We start from the raw sequence: 20,058 nt of genomic DNA on the forward strand, positions 1-20,058 counted from the left end.
AAGGGCCGTGTGTCAGGCGGCCCTGAGGGGCAGCAGGATCTGCTCTCCCTCTGGCACCAGTGCATCCTGCATCCAGGCATCTCTGAACACTTGGGGCGCCACTGCTTTCAAAATAAGTGTCCAAAATCCCTGGTGAGACCAGAGCTGGGCACAGGGAACCCCCCAGAAGCCTGAGGCAGCTCCAGGTCACGCCATGCACACACACACAGGATCAACAGCCAGGAAAACCTCAAAATCCACCCCAAATCTGGTGAAAGCCACACTCAGCTCCAGGGAAGGGGCACGAGGGCTGAGCCCACATTGATGTGAGCTCTGCTGTGAGCTCTGCTGTGAGCTCTGCTGTGAGTTCTGCTGTGAGCTTTCCTGTGAGCTCTGCTGTGAGTTCTGCTGTGAGCTTTCCTGTGAGCTCTGCTGTGAGTTCTGCTGTGAGCTCTGCTGTGAGCTCTGCTGTGAGTTCTGCTGTGGGTTCTGCTGTGAGCTCTGCTGTGGGTTCTGCTGTGAGTTCTGCTGTGAGTTCTGCTGTGGGTTCTGCTGTGAGCTCTGCTGTGGGTTCTGCTGTGAGTTCTGCTGTGAGTTCTGCTGTGGGTTCTGCTGTGAGCTCTGCTGTCAGCTCTGCTGGGGCGGTGCCCAGGACAGGCGTGGGCGCTGCCCCTGTGCCCCCACACCCACCCAGGGCGCAGCCACCCTCAGAGCCCTGCCAGGTGCCCGGGCCTCCCCGGGCGGTGCCAGCAGGACCAGCCACAGCCGTTCCGGTTCCCTTGGTGACTGTTGCCAGGTGAGAAACTCGGGCAGAATTTGCCATCCGGGCAGATGAATGAGGATGTTCCCCGGCGGGGCTGTGAGCAGCCCGTGCCCCGGGCTGGGCTGGAGCCCCCAGTGGTGCCGGCGGCCCCAGGGAGGGCAGTGCCCGCGGCGGCCCGGCCTGGCATCGCTGCCCAGGAGGCAGCACGTGCTCGGGGGCTGCTCCTGCCCGCTGGGAGCCGCAGGAGAGGAGCGAGGAGGAGCCGCGGGCAGCAGAGAGGCGCAGACGGCCGCGGGCTGGCGGGCTGCCCTGCCCTGGCCGCACTAGAGCCCGTGAGTACATTGGGGCACACGGGGAAAAGGGAACCCCCCCGGCACCCCGGGCAAGCAGCGGGGCTGGGGGCAGCTGGGGAGCTGGGAGCCGGGCAATGAGGGTTTGCAAGGGAACACGGAGGGCACAGCAACAGGGGCTGCTGCAGCCTGGAGAGCCCCGAGCTGAGCTGGCACCAGAGCCGAGGCGATGGCAGAGACCACAAAGTGCTGGCAGAAATATTACCAATTCCATATAGCTGTTCTGCTTTGTTGGAACTGCATCAACCCTGCCCAAAAAGGGACCTGTGGTGGGCAAGGACACGCACAGGCTTTGAGGGGAGTTCAATGTGTGTTCAATGTGTGACACGACAGCTCCGAGCTGGCCGGCATGCAGACAGCCACATTGTCCCTTTAAATCCCAGCACAGCGCTGCCGGTGGCTCACCATAACCCCGGATCACAGCAGCTCCCAAATCCCAGCAGCTAATTACAGCACACGCCCCAGCCAGGCTGGGAGCACGGGGTATTTACAGCCTGTGACACCCTGAGCTCCTGCTGAGGAACGGGGGCACCGGGGAGCTTTGCTGGCAGGGCACAGGGACGGGGATGGTCTGCACCCCGCTGCCAGGCAAACACTGTGGGCAGCCGTTCCCCGAGCTCCTGTGGGTGTGGGAGATGGTTCCTCCAGAGGGTTCCCTGCTCCCCCAGCCGGTGCCACCGCCCTGTGGTGGGGCAGGGGCAGGGGCAGGGGCAGGGGCAGGGGCAGGCAGGAGCTGTCTGCCTTTCACCCCGTTGCTGGCAGGGAGCTCCCCAGCCAAAGCACACACACATCTCTGCGAGAGGCTGGCATCTGGCTCTGTTTCTCTGCTCCCTGCTGCAGGGCCAGCTGCCCCCTCACGCCCTGCCCCGTGCCTCAGCTCTGGGAGCCCCTGCCATGGCCACAGGCCCTGCCCAGGCCCCTGCACCGGCTTTGTTGGGAGCACTCTGGTGCTCCTGCTGCCTTCCTGCATGGGGGAGAGGAGACTACAAACTGTTCCTCCTACTGCCGGTGGGTTAGCACTGTGCCAGGGCTGTATACTCTTACAGCAGGCGCCAGGGAATCAGTTAATTAAAGGTAATTTTAACCCTTCCTGCCTGGTTTAGTGTTACAGCATCGCCCACTGCCTGTGCTGGGATTGTAGCCAAGGAGGCATGACTCCAAAATGTGTAATTATCACAAAGATCTGTAAATGCACCCAAAGGTAACTCTGCTTTCCTGTTAAAGAATTGCAATGTTAGGCAGCTGGCGTGGCCAGTGCTGTGCCTGCAAGCATCCCCTGGCAGCACTGAGCCCGTGCCCAGATCCAGTGGGCTCAGCACAGCCCCCAGTGAGCTTTAGGGGGATGGGGTGAGCAGCACTGACACCAGAGTCCCTGCCAGCAGGGTCACAGTGGGGCTGCATGAGGAATTGAGCTTTGGAGGGATGGGGTGAGCAGCACTGACACCAGAGTCCCTGCCAGCAGGGTCACAGTGGGGCTGCATGAGGAATTGAGCTTTAGAGGGATGGGGTGAGCAGCACTGACACCAGAGTCCCCCTCAGCACAGTCACAGTGGGGCTGCATGAGGAATTGAGCTTTGGAGGGATGGGGTGAGCAGCACTGACACCAGAGTCCCCCTCAGCACAGTCACAGTGGGGCTGCATGAGGAATTGAGCTTTGGAGGGATGGGGTGCTCAGCACAGACACCTGAGTCCCTCCCAGCAGGGTCACAGTGGGGCTGCATGAGGAACTGGAGTGCTGAAAGCAGTTGTATGATGAAGCAAATGGAATAAATATTTCCCCAATCAGAAACTATTCCACAGACTGCTGGGGCAGGGAAAAATACAGCTGAGTTGCTGTGAAAGCAACACAAAATCCAAACAGTTTAGGCTGTGGAAACCAGTCATTTGCAAAGGTATTTCCAAACTAAGTCAAAAATTCCCAGCTCACAGACTGCTGGGAAGCTCCCAGCCCTGCTGTAGGGCAGTGTGGCTGAACCGAGGGGACAGAACTGTGTCCCCTTCTCACACCCCATCGGGCTGGGGACACTGTGACTGCCCCCTCACCCAGCTCCCAGCCCTGGGCAGTGTGGCTGCACTGAGGGACAGAACTGTGTCCCCTTCTCACACCCCCATCGGGCTGGGGACCCTGTGTGACTGCCCCCTCACCCAGCCCATGGGGCTGAGCCACATCCCCACTGTCACTGCCTGGCCCCAGCTGGGTTTGTGGCGTCCCAGCCCAGCCCAGGCTGAGCTCCTGAGCAGCTCCAGCCCTGAGGAGCCCGGCCAGCCCCACAGCCTGCTGCTGCCTCCTCTCCGTGTGCAGGGCCGTATTTGGGAAGGCAGCAGCGCGCTGGGCACGTTCCAACGAGCGCCCTGGGAGTGGTGCCTGCTCTGGGTCCCGGAGAGCAGAGCTGGGGGAGCCCGCTGGCAGCTCTCCCCACCTGGGCCCTTTAAGAGCCTGGCTCGGAGCTCCCTGCCTTTCCCAAACAATTTTCTCTTCTCCTTTTACAGGAGCGGAGCCGCCGGGCAGGCGTGTGCAAAGCAGACAGGGTTATTTTGGGACTGAGAGCCGCTGAGGAAGCTGCTCCCGCCCCACGCACAGCCCAGGCTCCCACACACGAGTGCCCTGGCACATCCAAGGGGCTGGGAGAGCTGCACAGCAAAGCCTGGGCTTTCACACAGTGGGCAGCCACCACCAGCACTGCCCTTGGTGCAAGGTGGGCTCTGTGAACACTGGGATTAATAAAAAAAATTTATGGAGGCTGGGATTAAGAAATTAATGAAGATGGGATACTGTCCAGGGCAGGGCAGGCCCTTGTGGAGGCAGGAAAATTGACATTTGCACGTGGTAGTGAGACTCAGGCTGGTGCCTTGGGCATCCCCAATGATCCCTGTGGGTCCCTTCCAGCTCAGGAGATTCTGTGATTCTGTGATTCTGTGATTCTGTGATTCTGTGTTTCCATGATTCTGTGATTTTGTGTTTCCATGATTCTGTGATTCTGTGATTTTGTGTTTCCGTGATTCTGTGATTCTGTGATTCTGTGAATCTGTGGTTCTGTGATTCCGTGATTCTGTGAATCTGTGATTCTGTGATTCCGTTATACTGTGATTGTGTGATTCTGTGATTCTGTGATTTTGTGATTCTGTGATTCCATGGTTCTGTGATTTTGTGTCTGTGCAGCCCTGGCTCAGGCAGGGCTGTCCCATGGTGTCTGTGCATCTCTGGCTCAGGCAGTTTCTGTGGCAGTGTGTCTCAGAGTGTCTGTGCAGCCCTGGCTCAGGTAGGGCTGTCCCATGGTGTCTGTGCATCTCTGGCTCAGACAGTTTCTCTCCGTCAGTCTGTCCCATGGTGTCTGTGCATCTCTGGCTCAGACAGTTTCTCTCCGTCAGTCTGTCCCAGTGTGTCTGTGCAGCCCTGGCTCAGACAGTTTCTCTCCCAGTCTGTCCCAGGGTGTCTGTGCAGCCCTGGCTCAGGCAGTTTCTGTGGCAGGGCTGTCCCATGGTGTCTGTGCATCTCTGGCTCAGGCAGTTTCTGTGGCAGTGTGTCCCATGGTGTCTGTGCATCTCTGGCTCAGACAGTTTCTCTCCCAGTCTGTCCCAGGGTGTCTGTGCAGCCCCGGCTGTGCTGGGCTGGCAGGCAGAGGTGTGGGTGTGGGGTTGGCAGGAACAGGGAGTGGCAGTGGGACAGGAGCTCTGCTGATGCTATCTGTGACCCACATCACTTTTATGGCCTGTCTGCTGTTTACAGCACGGAGGACAGGTGGGGTCAGGCTCTGGAGGTGACTCACAGCAGGAACAGCTGCTGCTGCTCCCTGCTTGGGACACAAAATGGGATAATAACTGGTGTGGAAAACGCTGTGAGGCTTTGTCTCTCCATTCCTCCTGCTGGCTGCTGGGGCTTACGGATCCAGGGCTGGAATTCTTGCTTGTTAAACAGCTGCTCTTAAGGATTTCGTCACGAAGCAGGGGAAGCTGAAATTAAAACTATGATGAGTCGAAGCCCAGGCATTGCTCAGCCGAGGGCTTGGTGACCTGCCAGACTCCTGGGAATGCTTTTAATTTGGCTAAGTGGAAGTTGCATAAATGGTACAAACGGCACGCTGCCTGTTGCTCACGCAGGGCCGTGGGTGCAGCTGGCAGTGCCACAGGATGTGTTGTCGCTGGCTGAGCACCCAGCCAGGCACAGCTGCTGCCCCGCTCTGCTCCCACCCGGCTGGCCACCGTCTCCACTCAGCCTGGACGCTGCTGCCTTCACCCTGGGCCCTGCCAGAGGTTCTTATTGAGAGGCTGTTTTCCAAAAACAGCCTGAAAATATGTGACTGTCGTACCAGAGCGGAGTGGTCACACACAGATCTCCCGGCCCCGCCAGCCAGGCCAGGCCCATGAGCTCATGGGGGTTGTGGTTTCCCAAAGCAGCTGTTCAGCTTGGAAGGAGCATCTCTGAGCAGCTGCAGGGACGGGGATGGCTTCTGTGTGGGAGCTGCTGCTGGGGGAGGTATGGCCTCCAGACTCTCAGGCTCTTTTATTCTCAGCGCTCCTGCTGATAAGCTGATAGCCCTGGAAATGCTTCCAGCCCGGTGAAATGGGGAAACTCTGGTGTGTGTGGTTTGGGAGGTTTTGAGCTCAGGGTGTGCCCAGGCTGGCTGAGGGCTCTGCCAGGCAGTGGGTGCCCAGGCTGGACTGAGGCTCTGCCAGGCAGTTGGTGCCCATCCTGACTGAGGGCTCTGCCAGGCAGTGGGTGCCCAGGCTGACTGAGGGCTCTGCCAGGCATTGGGTGCCCAGGCTGGCTGAGGGCTCTGCCAGGCAGTGGGTGCCCAGGCTGGACTGAGGCTCTGCCAGGCAGTGTGTGCCCATCCTGACTGAGGGCTCTGCCAGGCAGTGGGTGCTCAGCGTGTGTGCCTCCTCCTGTGCCCACCCCAGCCCTCCTGGGGAAAGGTGGGCAGGGCTGGAGCTGGGGGCAGCGTGAGCCGGGCACAGCAGGGACCCCATGGGCATGGAGTGGGCACAGCCCAGCCAGCCTCGTGCTCCCACCGCGGGCAGGGGGACAGGGGGGGACAGACAGGAGCGAGGGGGCTGAGTGCTGGGAGGTTTGGCTCTGTCAGTGAGTGCACACATCCCGTTATCTCCAGGGCGGGTCCTTGAAGGTGATGGGAAAAGCACTCTCGCTCAGCTGTAGCACAAGGTCACAGCTGGAGGAACATCCAAGATACAGGAGACATCTCCTGTGTGACAACCTTCCCAAATCTCCATACACACAGCAGGCACTCACACCTGGAGCGTGTCCCTGACACAGCTTATCTTCTGAGATACCAGAATCTGAGATACCAGGCTCCTGCCCTGACAATGCCCTCCCTCCACACGCTGCCCATTGAGAGCAGGGCCATGTGGTGCCATTTCTGGGCCGTGTGGTGCCATTTCTGGGCAGTGTGTTGCCATTTCTGGCTCTGGAGCTGGGGTCAGGCCCCAGATCTGAGGTGCTGCTCTCTGGCAGCTGTGTGATTCAGGCGAGGCTGGCATCCAGACTGGCACCCTCCCTGCCCTGCACTGGGACCCCAGTGTCCCTGGGGCTACCTGACATTTCTGCCCCAGAGGGACCCTCCATGTGCTGCTGCACCTTGGTTTGTTGTGTTGGCAACTGCCAGGAACTGATTGGGCTTGGACTTGACAGGGGGGTCCTGGGGAGGGCTCCAAAGTCTCAAGGGCACACTCGAGGGGTAGCACGGGGATCGTCCTGCTGTATCTGGGGAGGGGGAGTCCCGAGGCGGGTTCTGGGGGCTCTGGGCTGTGGGTCCTGGCCATGGGGCTGCTCCCTGCAGGGATGGGGAGCCCTCGGTGCCGGTCCGAGGCAGGGGTGCGGGGCAGAGGGGCAGGAGGGGCTGTCCTGGGCAGGGACCGCCACACCTGGTGGGCACAGGGCACAGCAGCGAGGGGGTCCCGGAGCAGGAGGGTGGCGGCCAGGGCAGGGCTGCGGCACCGGGAGCCGGGGGGCTCGGGCTGGAGGATACGGACCCGGTGGGGATGCTCGGCCGGAGCGGTGCCGGTGCCGCGGGCTCGGGGCGGTCCCGGATCGGTGCCGGTGCCGGTGCCGCGGGCTCGGCGGGGCCGGGGCGGTCCCGGAGCGGTGCCGGTGCCGGAGCGGTCCCCGATCGGTGCCGGTGCCGGTGCCGGTGCCGGAGCGGTCCCGGATCCGTGCCGGTGCCGGTGCCGGAGCGGTCCCGGAGCGGGGCCGGTGCCGCGGGCTCGGGGCGGTCCCGGATCGGTGCCGGTGCCGGTGCCGCGGGGCTCGGGGCGGTCCCCGATCGGTGCCGGTGCCGGTGCCGCGGGGCTCGGGGCGGTCCCGGAGCGGTGCCGGTGCCGGTGCCGGTCCCGGAGCAGGGCCGGCCGTCGGGGCCCGTGCGGTGCGGTGCGGCGGGGGAGCCCCGCCCCGGCCGTCCCGCCCCGCAGCGCGGCTCTGTCTCTCGCTGCAGCCCGGGATGGCGGCGCGGCGGGGCTGAGCGGCCGGGCCGGGCCGGGCCGGGCCGGGGCCGCCATGGACGCTCCGAGCGGGGGCTGCCCGCCCGCCGCCGCCCCGTCGCGGGCCAAGCTGCCGCTCGGCATCGTCTTCTCGACGGCGCTGTTCTGCGGCGAGGGGGCGGCGGCCGCCGTGCTCTGCCTCTCCTACGGCCACTCCGACGACCGCTTCTGGCTGGCGCTCACCGTCTTCTTCGTGCTCTGCCCCTCCGTCCTGGTGCAGCTCACCCTCATCTTCGTGCACCGCGACCTCAGCCGCGACCGCCCGCTCGTCCTGCTCATGCACCTGCTGCAGCTCGGGCCCGTCATCAGGTGAGCGCGGCGGGGACCCCGGGCACCCCCGGTACCCCCGGGAACCCCGGGCACCCCCGGCACCCCCGGGACCCCCGGTACCCCCGGCACCCCCGGGCACCCCCGGTAACCCGGCACCAAGGCGCGGGGCCTGGCAGGGGCGCGGGCAGCGGGTGCGAGCGGGGAGCGGTGCCGGGCAGGACGGGCACCCCGGGTGCCCTGCCCGGAGCTGCCCCTGCCGCCGCCCCGACCCTCCAGCCCGGCCCGCGGGGACCCCTTGCCCGCCGGTGCTGCCCCTCTGCTGGAGCGCGCTCCGGGCAGGACACGGCTCTGCCTCCACTGTGTCCCAGCTGTTCGGAAAGCTCCGCTCAGTCCCAGCCAGCCATTCACTCAGCCTCTCGGTTTTGCCATCGTTTGGCTGTGCTTGTGCTGGGAATCCCCGGTGGGTGCTCCGGGGTGAATACTGACATTGTATGGGGCTGAGTTAGGGGAAGTTTACTTTAGATATCAGGAAAAGGTTTTACACCCAGAGAGAGGGCGGTGCGGATCTCAAACAGGCTCCCCAGGGAGGTGGGCACAGCACCTGGCCTGTCTGAGCTCAACAAACCTTTGCACAACGCTCTTGGGCACACAGTGGGATTGGGGGTGTCCTGCACAGGGCCAGGAGCGGGACTCGGCGGGTTATGGGACATGGAGGGGAGCTGGGTGCAGGAGTGGGGCTGGCACGGGGGCCGCGGGGCACTGGGCTGTGCCAGGAGGACGGTGAGGGGGTGGATGGGTGTTGCACAAGCTGATCCCTCATTCCTTGGGAATGCTGCCGTGCCTCCCGGGCTGTCATCACCGGGCAGCCTGCTCCATGAGGAGGCACTGCAGGAGGCACGGCACAGCCAGGGCATGCGGGAGGAATGGCACAGCCATGGCATGCGGGAGGCATGGCACAGCCAGGGCATGCGGGAGGCATGGCACAGCCATGGCACACAGGAGGCAGGGCACAGCCAGGGCATGCGGGAGGCATGGCACAGCCATGGCACACAGGAGGCAGGGCACAGCCATGGCATGCGGGAGGCAGGGCACAGCCAGGGCATGCAGGAAGCATGGCACAGCCAGGGCACACAGGAGGAATGGCACAGCCATGGCACACAGGAAGCATGGCACAGCCATGGCACACAGGAGGCATTGGCACAGCCATGGCACACAGGAAGCAGGGCACAGCCATGGCACACAGGAAGCATGGCACAGCCATGGCACACAGGAATCATGGCACAGCCATGGCACACAGGAGGCATTGGCACAGCCATGGCACACAGGAAGCAGGGCACAGCCATGGCACACAGGAGGCAGGGCACAGCCAGGGCACACATGAGGCACTGGCACAGCCATGGCACACAGGAAGCATGGCACAGCCAGGGCACACAGGAAGCATGGCACAGCCATGGCACACAGGAGGCACAGCACAGCCAGAGCACACAGGAAGCAGGGCACAGCCAGGGCACACAGGAGGCAGGGCACAGCCAGGGCACACAGGAGGAATGGCACAGCCAGGGCACACAGGAGGCAGGGCACAGCCAGGGCACACAGGAGGCAGGGCACAGCCATGGCACACAGGAGGCAGGGCACAGCCAGGGCACACAGGAGGCAGGGCACAGCCAGGGCACACATGAGGCACTGGCACAGCCATGGCACACAGGAAGCATGGCACAGCCAGGGCACACAGGAGGCAGGGCACAGCCATGGCACACAGGAGGCAGGGCACAGAGGGCACAGCCACCATCTCCAAGGCTCCTTCCCAAGGGCAGCCCAGCCGCTACGCTTTGGGCTCTCTGTACCACAGGCTCCCAAACCACCACGGCTTCCTGTGCCACCGGGAACAAGCAGTGCACCAGATGTGTCCCTGTCACCACGGCTTGACTCCAGAGCCTCCTTGCCCGCTGCTGCCAGCCTGTGCTGCCAGCCTGTGCTGCCCACAGCAGCTGGGACTCTCAGCACACCAGCGGGGCGGGCTGAGCTGGCGGTGCTGCCCAGCTGCTGTGGGAGCCAGCCGGGGCTGCCCGGGGCACGCTGCTCGGGTCTGGCGGGGCACTGGGAGCCAGCTGGGACTGCCCTTCAGGCTGGGCCTTTGGGATGAAGCTGTTTTCCCGTTAGAGTTTGCAATGAGCCATGAGTGCTGGCTCGATCTGTCAATAGAATTTATCCTAAACCCTCCCTCCTTTTGGGTTTGATCCACAGCAATTTGTGCTGTCCTGATAAGCACCATAAACAATGGTGTCCTGTTGGTCCCAGAGGCAGCCGGTGCCCAGGCAGAGCCCAGCTGATCCCCTGTGGCCGTGCACACCCTCCCTGGCCCTGTGCAGGGGCTGAGGTCGCTGTCCCTGCAGGCAGGGCAGAGAGCCCCAGCCCTGCCACAGTGGGGCCTGCAGAGAAGGGGCTGAGGAAACTCTCCCTTATCTGCCCGCACCACACACGGCTTCACCCTGCGCCCTCCTTCCTGCTGTCCCCAGCAGGCAGGAAGTGTGGAAGCCTTCTTCTGCTCAGAACGAGAGATCAAAGAGATCTCTGATAGTCTGCTCAGATAGTTCAGAGTTTCTGTTGTTGCCTCTGCTTAGAGGAAGAGGTTTCTGCCGGTTGGGAAAACAGAACCCAAGGGTGATCAACACCTTCCTGTAGCTGCAGCTCCCAGCAGGGTCGCTGCTTTGTACCCGGGATGCTGCACCTCTTCCAGCAGCTCTCTGGAGCAGTTGTTGCCCCCTGGTACCCAAGATCACCATGAGTGCTGGAGCAGAGGAGCAGCCACGGCCATGTCCACGGCCCTGGTGTGCCCGCAGCGCTTCGGGCAGGTGCCCAGAGCGGCCGGGCAGCGCTCGGGAGTGGGGTCTGGGCAGCACCGGCGGGTGGGGCTGGAGGTGCTGGGGCAGGACGGCAGGAGGGCCGGCGGGTGACATTGCCGTGTCCCACAGGTGCGTGGAGGCCCTGGTGGTGTACTGCTGGTCGGGCAGGGAGGAGGAGCCCTACGTGACCATCACCCGCAAGCGGCGCCTGCGGCAGGGCTACGAGCTGGAGCTGGAGCAGGAGGTGGGGCACTCGGAGCGGCGCCTGGCCACGCACCGCAACGCCTTCAAGCGCATGGCCGTCATCCAGGCCTTCCTGGGCTCCACGCCGCAGCTCACCCTGCAGCTCTACATCAGCGTGCTCGAGAAGTACGTCCCTGCCGCCCGAGGTAAGGGCTCCCCACCAGGGAGGAACCCCCGGGGCAGCTCCTCGGCTGCTCATGCTGATGGGACATCCAGGCCGTCCAAAAAGTCCCTCCTGGGCACAGCTTCCACTGGGCTCCCTGAGACGTGCAGCACGACCCGCAAATGTTGGGCACTCATCAGCTCTCTGCTTTCCTGCTTGCACTGATGCAAACTGGGAGAGAGTAGGCCTGGCTGAGGTGCCGGGCTCTGCTCCCAGCCCCGTGCTCATATCTGCCCTCCAGAGCCAAGCCATCCAGCCAGTGCCAGTCTCATAAGAGGGTCAGGTCCCTGTCCTAGCCTGCTCCAGTCTCCATTCATTTTTCTCCATCTAGCTGCAGGCTCTGGCTTCCCTCAAGTCCCCCCACTGCATCTATTTCTGCACATTTTCCAGCAGCCAGAGCTCCCAGCCCAGCACTCCCACTCCGAGGCTCCCTCGCCTGCTCCCAGGATGTTTATGTGCTTGGGGGTGGATATGCCAGAGCAAACGTTTAACTCCCATTTTGGCACCGAGCTGGGCACACAGGGGTGCTCCTGCACCATTCCAGTTACAGTGCTGGCTGAAGAGCTGCCCTCACCCAGCAGTGCTGGGAGCCCAGACCTTGTCACTTGTGCCCACAGCAGTGCATGAAAAGGGAAGCCCAGGAGATGCCCCGTAGAAACCCCCTGATTTGCCACAGCCCTCTGCAGAGGCATTTTGGGGAGTTGCAGATGCACAGGAAGAATGAGTGCCAGTGCTGCTCTAGCAGTAGCTGCAGGAGGTAAATACCAAGTGATGTGTTCTGGGTGATTCCCTCGCAGCTGGAGTGCCAGCTCAGGCCTGCAGCTGGCAGCCACCCTGGATGGGACCAGCTGCTCTTCCATTCCTCTCCATGGTACTCCTGGCAGTGCTGAATGTGAGCAGCTGCTGGCATTCCCTACAAATGACCTTGGCTCTGCAGCCCTGGGATGGGGCTGGCTCTTGGGGTGCCTCTGGGGCTACAGTGCTGCAGCTCCTGGCTGGGGTGAAGGCAGAGGGGCCCTGCAGCACCGACTGTGCCCTGCTCACCCTTGAGCAGCAGTTCCTGCACAGGGCAGGGGGCTGGGGCACGCTCCAAGCACAGAAATGGCTCTGGTTTGGCCAAGGTTTGTGTTTTATTGGTGCAGGGAGAACCTTTGGGTTCTGAGCCTCCTGCTGCCAGCAGCCACCTCATCATGGGGGCTGTCAGCACCATCCCTGAGCTGTTCTGGCAGCGCTCACGCTGAGCCTTCTGCTGTGAGCCCAGGTGTTGGGCACCCCGTACTTCTCACCAGGACTGGCAGCCCAGGTTTCCCACACTCTGCACCGGGCAGAGGAGAGGCAGGGCACAGCCCGGTCCCTGCGCTGCCTCACTGCCCGCTCTGTCCCTCCGCAGCCGTGCTCATGGCCATCTGCCTGGTGTCAGTCACCTACGGGGCCCTGGTCTGCAACATCCTGGCCATCCAGGTCAAGTACGACGACTACAAGGTGCAGCTGCGCCCGCCGGCCTTCTTGTGCATCGTGCTGTGGCGCAGCCTGGAGATCTCCACGCGCGTCGCCGTCCTCGTGCTCTTCAGCACCGTCTTCAAGCACTGGATCATCCCCATCGCCCTGGCCAACCTCCTGGTGGTCTTCTTCTTGCCCTGGGTGCAGTTCTGGCGCAGCGGCAGCCGCCTGCCCGACAACATCGAGAAGAACTTCAGCCGCCTGGGCACGGTGGTGGTGCTGTGCGCCTTCACGCTGCTCTACTCCAGCATCAACATGTTCTGCTGGTCGGCCGTGCAGCTCAAGCTGGCCGACCGGGACCTCATCGACAAGTCGCAGAACTGGGGCCGCCTGGCCGTGTACTACGTGGCCCGGCTGGCTGAGAACACGGCCCTGGTCATCCTCTGGTACTTCTTCAAGACTGACGTCTACGAGAACGTCTGCACGGCGCTGCTGGTGCTGCAGCTGCTCCTGGGCTACTGCCTGGGCATCTACTTCATGCTGCTCTTCTTCCAGTACCTGCACCCCTGCCGCCAGCTCTTCAGGCACAACGTGGCCGATTTCCTGCACTGCGTGTGCTGCCGCCGGCGCCCCGCGGGGACCCCGCTGTTCCTCGAGGCACCTTCAGAGCCTGGCGTGAGGCACAGCATTGTGTGAGCACCCGGCTCCTCCAGCCGGCCTCGCACTGGGCATGGGCATGGGCAGCACAGAGGATGCCCGTGGCACAGGCTGAGTGCTGCCTGGGGCTGCGGTGGTGGCAGCAGGTCCCAGCGCATCCCTCGGGGCAGGGGGACAGGAGTGTGCTTGCCCGCTCAGGACCACTCATGAACATGAAGGAGGGCTGATTTGGATTGGACATAAGGAAGTTTGTGGCAAGGAGAGTCGTGAGGGACTGGCACGTGTTGCCCAGAGAGATGGTGGATGTGCCGTCCCTGAAAACATTCAAGGCCAGGTTGGGTGGGCTCTGAGCAGCCTGGCCTAGTTGAAGATGTCCCGGCCAACCTCTGGAGTGTAACTAGATGGCCTTTAGAGGTCCCTTCCAACCCAAACTGTTCTACAATTCTACGGCTTATGGGGTGCCCCAGGCAGGTGCCCCTGCCAGCTGGCTGCCACATGGTGCAGAGCCCCCGGGGTGCCCCGACACCCCCAGTGCTGCGATGGTGCATACGGTGACCTGGGCCACGGGTGCCACTGGGACTGTTGTAAGCAGTAAAGAAACTTTGCTGTGACTGCGAGTCTGGGTGCTGGCAGTGACTCACACGGAGGGTGGGGACGGTCCCAGGGGCTGGCACGGCTGCACACACCCGCTGCCCACGTAAAACTCCTTTCCAGGCACCGGAATGGGGCTGTGCCAGCGGGAAGTGGGCATGGGGGAGCCCCTCTGTGGAGGTTCAGGAGCACGGTGGGACGGGGCTGGCTCATCCTGTGTTCCTCAGCATGGCCGTGGCTGCAGGCCAGCAGAGAGCAGCGTGCCAGCAAGGAGCAAGCCTGTCTGACCTGTTCCTCCAGGCCCAGGGGCCCAGCACGGGCTGCTGTTCCCAGCTGGAGCACCGGACACCCCAGGGGCTCGGGGCCCTGCAGGGAGGGCAGGCAGCAGGGGAAGGGTGGCTGGCACAGCAGTGGCTGTGGGTGGGTGCTGATGGGACCCAGGAACCCTGGCCCCAAACCAGCAGCGTGACACCCCCCACCCCAGCACCCATTTTGGGGTCAGCTCAGTTTGGGTGCTGGACTGAGGATGCTCATCAGCCCTGGGGGCTCATGGAGGTGCAGCACCGCTGGTGCTCGGTCTTACATCACCCACCCGTAATGGATGCCCGGGCTGGATCCTGGCACAGCGCAGCGCCGTGACCCCAGGAGGCTTCTCTTCCTTTGGTGGTTTCCCTGGAAGATGGGCCGTGCAGGCTGGGGAGGGAGGCCAGGGAACACAGAGCTGTTGAGCCAGAACAGGATGGATCCTCCACAAGTTGTTCCCAGGAAATTCCTGCCCTACAAAAACGCCCCTTTTTGTCCTCAGAGGTTGCAAAAGCCCGGGAGGAGCAGGCAGACACCCTGTGTGACCCAGCCGTGGGGCACAGGGGGGTCTCGGGGGGCACCATCCCCGGCCAGCACAAGGGGCCGGTCCTGCTGTTGGCCGATTGGGCCGGCCCTGCCCTCCTGGAAGGAGCCTTTGAAAGCACCGGCATTTCCTCCAAGCGCTCTCCGGGGAAAGTCCCGGGTGCCGTTCCCGGGCCGGGGCTGTCTCACCGCCCGCTGCTCCATAAAACCGGGCAGCGGCGGCGGGCGCGGGCACAGCGCGGGCACAGCGCGGGCACAGCGCGGGCACAGCGCGGGCACAGCGCGGGCACAGCGCGCCATGGGCAACTGGCTGGTCAACCACTGGTTCTCAGCTGCCGTCCTCGTGAGTCTGGGGCTGGGGGCTCCGCGGCGTGTGCGGGGGTTTATGGGGGAGATGGGGGCTGACGAGCTGCCCTGGGCGGGCTGGGGGCAGAGACGAGCATCCCCTGTGCTCCCTGACACACGCACCCCGGAGCCAGGGGAGGGATGGGCTCTGCAGACCTGAAGTCTCGGGGAAAACACAGCTCACGGGAAAGGGGGTCCTGGAAAACCTGAAAACGCTGCTGCTTTGCCTGGCCGCTTTGGCTGGGGGCCTGCCACGTGCCTCTTCTCCCCTTGTGAGAGGAGGAGGATCCTGTGAGAGCTCGTGGCAGGGTGAGGAGCTGGCACCATAGGGACCATCTGCCGTGCTGCAGCATCTCCGGTGTAACAGAGCTTGCCTGGCCAGCCCCCCTCAGCTGCTCAGAGCTGTGTGAGGAGCTGTGAATGCATGGGAACATGGGGTTTACTGGCAGTTGGGCTATTTTAATGTTTTCAGTTACTTAAAAAAGAAAAAGAAAACAGCCAAAAACCAAATACATGGCAGGGTGTAATTTTTTGGGTGTTTTTTTTTGGGACCTCTGCAAAAATTCGGTGAGAGATTTTTTGTGAGAGGCGGCAGTGTGGGATGCAGTGGGGTTAGGCAGGGGACAGCAGCGCTGTGGGCCAGGTGAGCCAGCTCCCTGTGAAACTTCTTCTCCCAGAATCTTCCCCACACAGTCCTGACCACCCTCTGGATCTGCCTTCCCTCCCGTTACACGGGTGTTGGCTGCTCTGCCTTTCCTCCTTCCTCATGCCTGGTGATGCACAGGGCAGTGTGTGACAAGACAGCAATTCTGCAAGGCTTCCACACCTCTGCCCACCTTTGACCCCGTGTCCCAGCGCTGTGCGTGACAGGGCAGCCCACAAGGAAACAGGATGGATGCTGTCTGCTGTCTGTCCCGACACCCTCTGGCTGCACCCAGCCCCGAGTGCTGCCGTGTGAGGCTCCCGGGACAGGGTTCCTCACGAGGCTGTGCCTTTCCCCTGCAGGCAGCCTGGCTGGCCATCAACATCTTCCTCTTCACCTACTACTTTCTGTTCTTTGACCGGGACGAGCGCTATTTCTACACCAGGGCCATCCTTGGGGTAAGGTGCTCCCCACAGCACCCTCCTGCCCAGGCAGAGGAGCCCCTGGGGTGAGGGCTGCAACATCCCAGGCCCCTTTCATGTTCTGTTCCCTTCCAGCCCACCATCATTCCATGCCACTCCACAGCCTGCCATTGCACCATGCTAGTCCCTGTCCTGATGCCTGTCTGCTCTCAGCCCAGCAGCATCCCAGCCCAGCCTGGCATCTCCTCCTCCCAGTCCTCTCCTAGCTCACCCCTCCCAGTCCCCATGGCAGCCCAGCACCTCTCCATCCGAGTTCCCAGCCTAGCTCAGCACTGACTGATCCCATCCTGGCACAGCACCACAGGACAGTGGTGCTCACCCCTCTCTCCTCCCCAGTCTGCCTTGGCATGGGCTCGAGCATCAGCCAAGTGCCTCAACTTCAACAGCATGCTGATCCTGCTGCCCGTCTGCCGCAACCTGCTGTCCTTCCTCCGGGGTACCTGCTCGGTGAGTGTCCCGTGGTGGCACAGCCAGCGTAGCTATCCCCATTCCTGTCCCATCCTGACATCCCTGTCCCATCCTGACATCCCTGCCCCATCCTGACATCCCTGTCCCATCCTGACAATCCTGTCCCATCCTGACAATCCTGTCCCATCCTGACATCCCTGTCCCATCCTGACAATCCTGTCCCAACCTGACATCGCTGTTCCATCCTGACAATCCTGTCCCATCCTGACATCTCTGTCCCATCCTGACATTCCTGTCCCATCCTGACATTCCTGTCCCATCCTGACATCGCTGTCCCATCCTGACAATCCTGTCCCATCCTGACATCTCTGTCCCATCCTGACAATCCTGTCCCATCCTGACATTCCTGTCCCATCCTGACATTCCTGTCCCATCCTGACATTCCTGTCCCATCCTGACATCGCTGTCCCATCCTGACAATCCTGTCCCATCCTGACATCTCTGTTCCATCCTGACATCCCTGTCCCATCCTGACATCCCTGTCCCATCCTGACATCCCTGTCCCATCCTGACATTCCTGTCCCATCCTGACATCGCTGTCCCATCCTGACATCGCTGTCCCACCCTGACACCATCCTGCTGCCTCTCCCTGCAGTGCTGCAGGCGGACCTTGCGGAAGCAGCTGGACCACAACCTCACCTTCCACAAGCTGGTGGCCTACGCGCTGGCCCTGCTCACAGGTATGCCCTGGACTGGGATGGGGCAGCAGTGGGGACTGGGAATGCCTGGTGGTGACTGCCTGTGCCCTGTCCAGCTGTGCACACCATCGCCCACCTCTTCAACCTGGAGCGCTACAACCAGAGCCAACAAGCCACGGACGGCAGCCTGCCCGCTGTGCTGTCCAAGATGCACCTGCAGGGCGGCGAGTGGCTGAACCCCATCCACTCCAACCACACGGTGAGTGTGGCCTTGGCATGCAGCAAGCCAGCACCCCTGTCCCCTGCTCCCCTGACCCTCCCTCCCTGCTGCCCCCGCAGACCGTCGAGTACGTGGCTTTCACCACCATCCCGGGGCTCACGGGGGTGATCATCACGCTGGCACTCATCCTCATGGTCACGTCCTCCACCGAGTTCATCCGCAGGAACTACTTTGAGCTCTTCTGGTACACACACCACCTGTTCCTCGTCTACTTCGCTGGCCTCGTCATCCACGGCATCGCGTAAGGCTCCTCAGCTCTGCCAGGGCAGGGCAGCGAGGGGCAGGGCACGCACACCCCCGGGGGGCAGCTGTGCCAGTGCAGTGGGGCTGTGACCTGCCGTTCCCAGGACAGAGTGGTCCCTGGGCTCAGCCCTGGCTGGGGGCAGAGCTGGCCCCTGGGCTCACCCCTCACCTCCTGCAGCGGGCTGGTGCGTGGGCAGACGGAGCAGAGCATGGCAGAGGTGCACCCCTACGACTGCGCAGAGTACCTCACGCAGCGGGAGCACAACTGCACCCACAGCTGCTGCAAAGACCCCGAGTTCGGGAGCATCCCTGCCGAGGTAGGGCAGCGGTGGGGTGGCCCTGGGGGAGAAGCTCTTCCCTGGCTCTTGGGATGCCCAATCCTTTGCTCTCCTCCATCCTCACAGTCCTGGAAGTGGGTTCTGGCTCCCATCATCCTCTACGTCTTTGAGCGGCTCCTGCGGGTCTGGCGTGCCCAGCAGAAGGTGGTTGTCAAAAAGGTGGGTGGTGCGGGAGCTGCTCCTCTGCCAGCTCCTCCCCTTGGAGTGGCCATGGGGAGGCGGGCAGGGCCACGGGCACAGCCCCTTCCTCGGGAAGTGTGCCAGGCTGGGCACTGAGCCCTGCCGTGCCCCAGGTGGTCATGCACCCCGCCCGCGTGCTGGAGCTGCAGATGCAGAAGAAGGGCTTCTGCATGGAGGTGGGGCAGTACATCTTTGTCAACTGCCCCGCCATCTCTGCACTGGAGTGGCACCCCTTCACCCTCACCTCTGCACCTGAGGAGGACTTCTTCTCCATCCACATCCGGGCAGCCGGCGACTGGACAGAGCGTCTCATCAACACCTTCCAGCTGGAAACGCCCAGGTAGGCTGGGCAGTGCCCAACAGTCATGCCAGGGGTCTGGGGAGGCCGTAGCTCTCACCCAGGCCCTGCTCTGGCCAGGGTCGAGGTGGACGGTCCCTTCGGCACAGCCAGCGAGGACGTGTTCCAGTACGAGGTGGCCATGCTGGTTGGAGCGGGCATCGGTGTCACCCCCTTCGCCTCCATCCTCAAGTCCATCTGGTACAAGTTCCAGCAGGGTGACCAGACCCTCAAGACCAAGAAGGTACAGAGCGTCCCACGGATGGCACCAGCGGTGGGTTGCCTCCTCTGGCTCTGCTCCACCCTGAGCAATCCCTCTCCCCCTGCACCCAGATCTATTTCTACTGGCTGTGCCGGGACACAGGAGCCTTTGCCTGGTTCAACGACCTGCTTGCCTCCCTGGAGCAGAAGATGGCTGAGTCGGGCAAGGCTGACTTCCTCACCTACCGCCTCTTCCTCACTGGCTGGAACACCAGCATTGTGAGTCAAGCACAGGCTGGCATGGCTGCGAGAGGGGCACACAGGGTGGGCAGCAAGGGCGGGGCGAGCATGACAACGGCTTTCAGGCACCAGGTCCAGGCAGTGTTTGGTGGGACCAGCAATGGATGCTCCTCTGTGCTGAGGGGCTGGAGGGGGGCTCATGGGTGGTGCCTGGCTTCTCACCATCCCTCCTGCCCAGGCCAACAACGTGGCACTGCACTTTGACACCGCTACGGACACAGTGACGGGCCTCAGGCACAAAACCATCTTCGGGCGGCCCATGTGGAACACGGAGTTTGCAGCAGTGGCTGCAGCCCACCCCAGGTGAGAGCTGAGCAGGGAATTTGGGATGTTAGAGGCATGCCCCCTACCCTGGCACTCAGCACTGGGCTGGCTTTGGCAGGGAGCCCACAAAGCTTTTCAATCCCTTTTCCCTGAGTTGCCTCCTGGCACTGACATGCCCGTGCTGTTTGCAGGTCAGTGGTTGGTGTGTTCCTCTGTGGGCCACAGGCCCTGGCAAAGAGCCTGCAGAAGTCTTGTCACCAACACTCCAGCCTGGACCCCAGGAAGGTCAAATTCTACTTCAACAAGGAAAACTTTTAAGTGGGCAGGGACCCTGACTGTACTGCCTCAAGCCTTTCCAAAGCAAGGCCAGGGAGAAGCATGTGTGCATGCACTGAAGCCAAGCTGGACACAGCAAGGTACTCCATCTCCATGAGAAATTCCAGGTTCAAAGACTGCCTGTCCTGGTGTACAAGGGGCCTGTAGCTCCACCCAGCCCCTCAGTGCAAAGCAGAGCCACGTTCTGTGATGCTGCTGGAGCAGCAGGAAGCCGTGGGAGCCCAGCAGGTTGGGCAGAACCACTGGATGGGGATGGGACATGAGCATCCCTGCAGGTGTCAGGGGCCAAACGTGCCCCTCAGGGTTTAAACACTCTTTTGTATAAGAATAAATGAAACTTCCTTTTCTTTGTAATGAAAGTCTCTG

The 20,058-nt window shown here is 62.5% G+C and overlaps 2 protein-coding genes across 2 annotated transcripts; both read left to right on the forward strand.

Moving 5' to 3' along the window:
* Positions 1-7,585: 7,585 nt before the first annotated feature.
* XKRX (XK related X-linked) lies at positions 7,586-13,817 on the forward strand. The gene is made up of 3 exons (XM_058032632.1): positions 7,586-7,893; positions 10,827-11,086; positions 12,494-13,817. Exons 1-3 carry the CDS (start codon positions 7,601-7,603, stop codon positions 13,237-13,239), a joined length of 1,299 nt encoding a protein of 432 aa, XP_057888615.1. The 5' UTR covers positions 7,586-7,600; the 3' UTR covers positions 13,240-13,817.
* A 74-nt stretch (positions 13,818-13,891) lies between these two features.
* NOX1 (NADPH oxidase 1) lies at positions 13,892-19,988 on the forward strand. Its single transcript, XM_058032631.1, has 13 exons — positions 13,892-14,980; positions 15,988-16,083; positions 16,444-16,554; positions 17,171-17,255; positions 17,330-17,472; positions 17,553-17,734; positions 17,915-18,053; positions 18,141-18,233; positions 18,368-18,594; positions 18,673-18,835; positions 18,925-19,071; positions 19,271-19,395; positions 19,548-19,988. The coding sequence occupies exons 1-13, from the start codon at positions 14,393-14,395 to the stop codon at positions 19,672-19,674; spliced, it is 2,226 nt and encodes a 741-aa protein (XP_057888614.1). The 5' UTR covers positions 13,892-14,392; the 3' UTR covers positions 19,675-19,988.
* The last annotated feature ends 70 nt before the right edge of the window (positions 19,989-20,058 follow it).

This window comes from Melospiza georgiana, chromosome 12 (genome assembly GCF_028018845.1).
Source record: "Melospiza georgiana isolate bMelGeo1 chromosome 12, bMelGeo1.pri, whole genome shotgun sequence".
In the NCBI taxonomy this organism is placed as follows: Eukaryota; Metazoa; Chordata; class Aves; order Passeriformes; family Passerellidae; genus Melospiza; species Melospiza georgiana.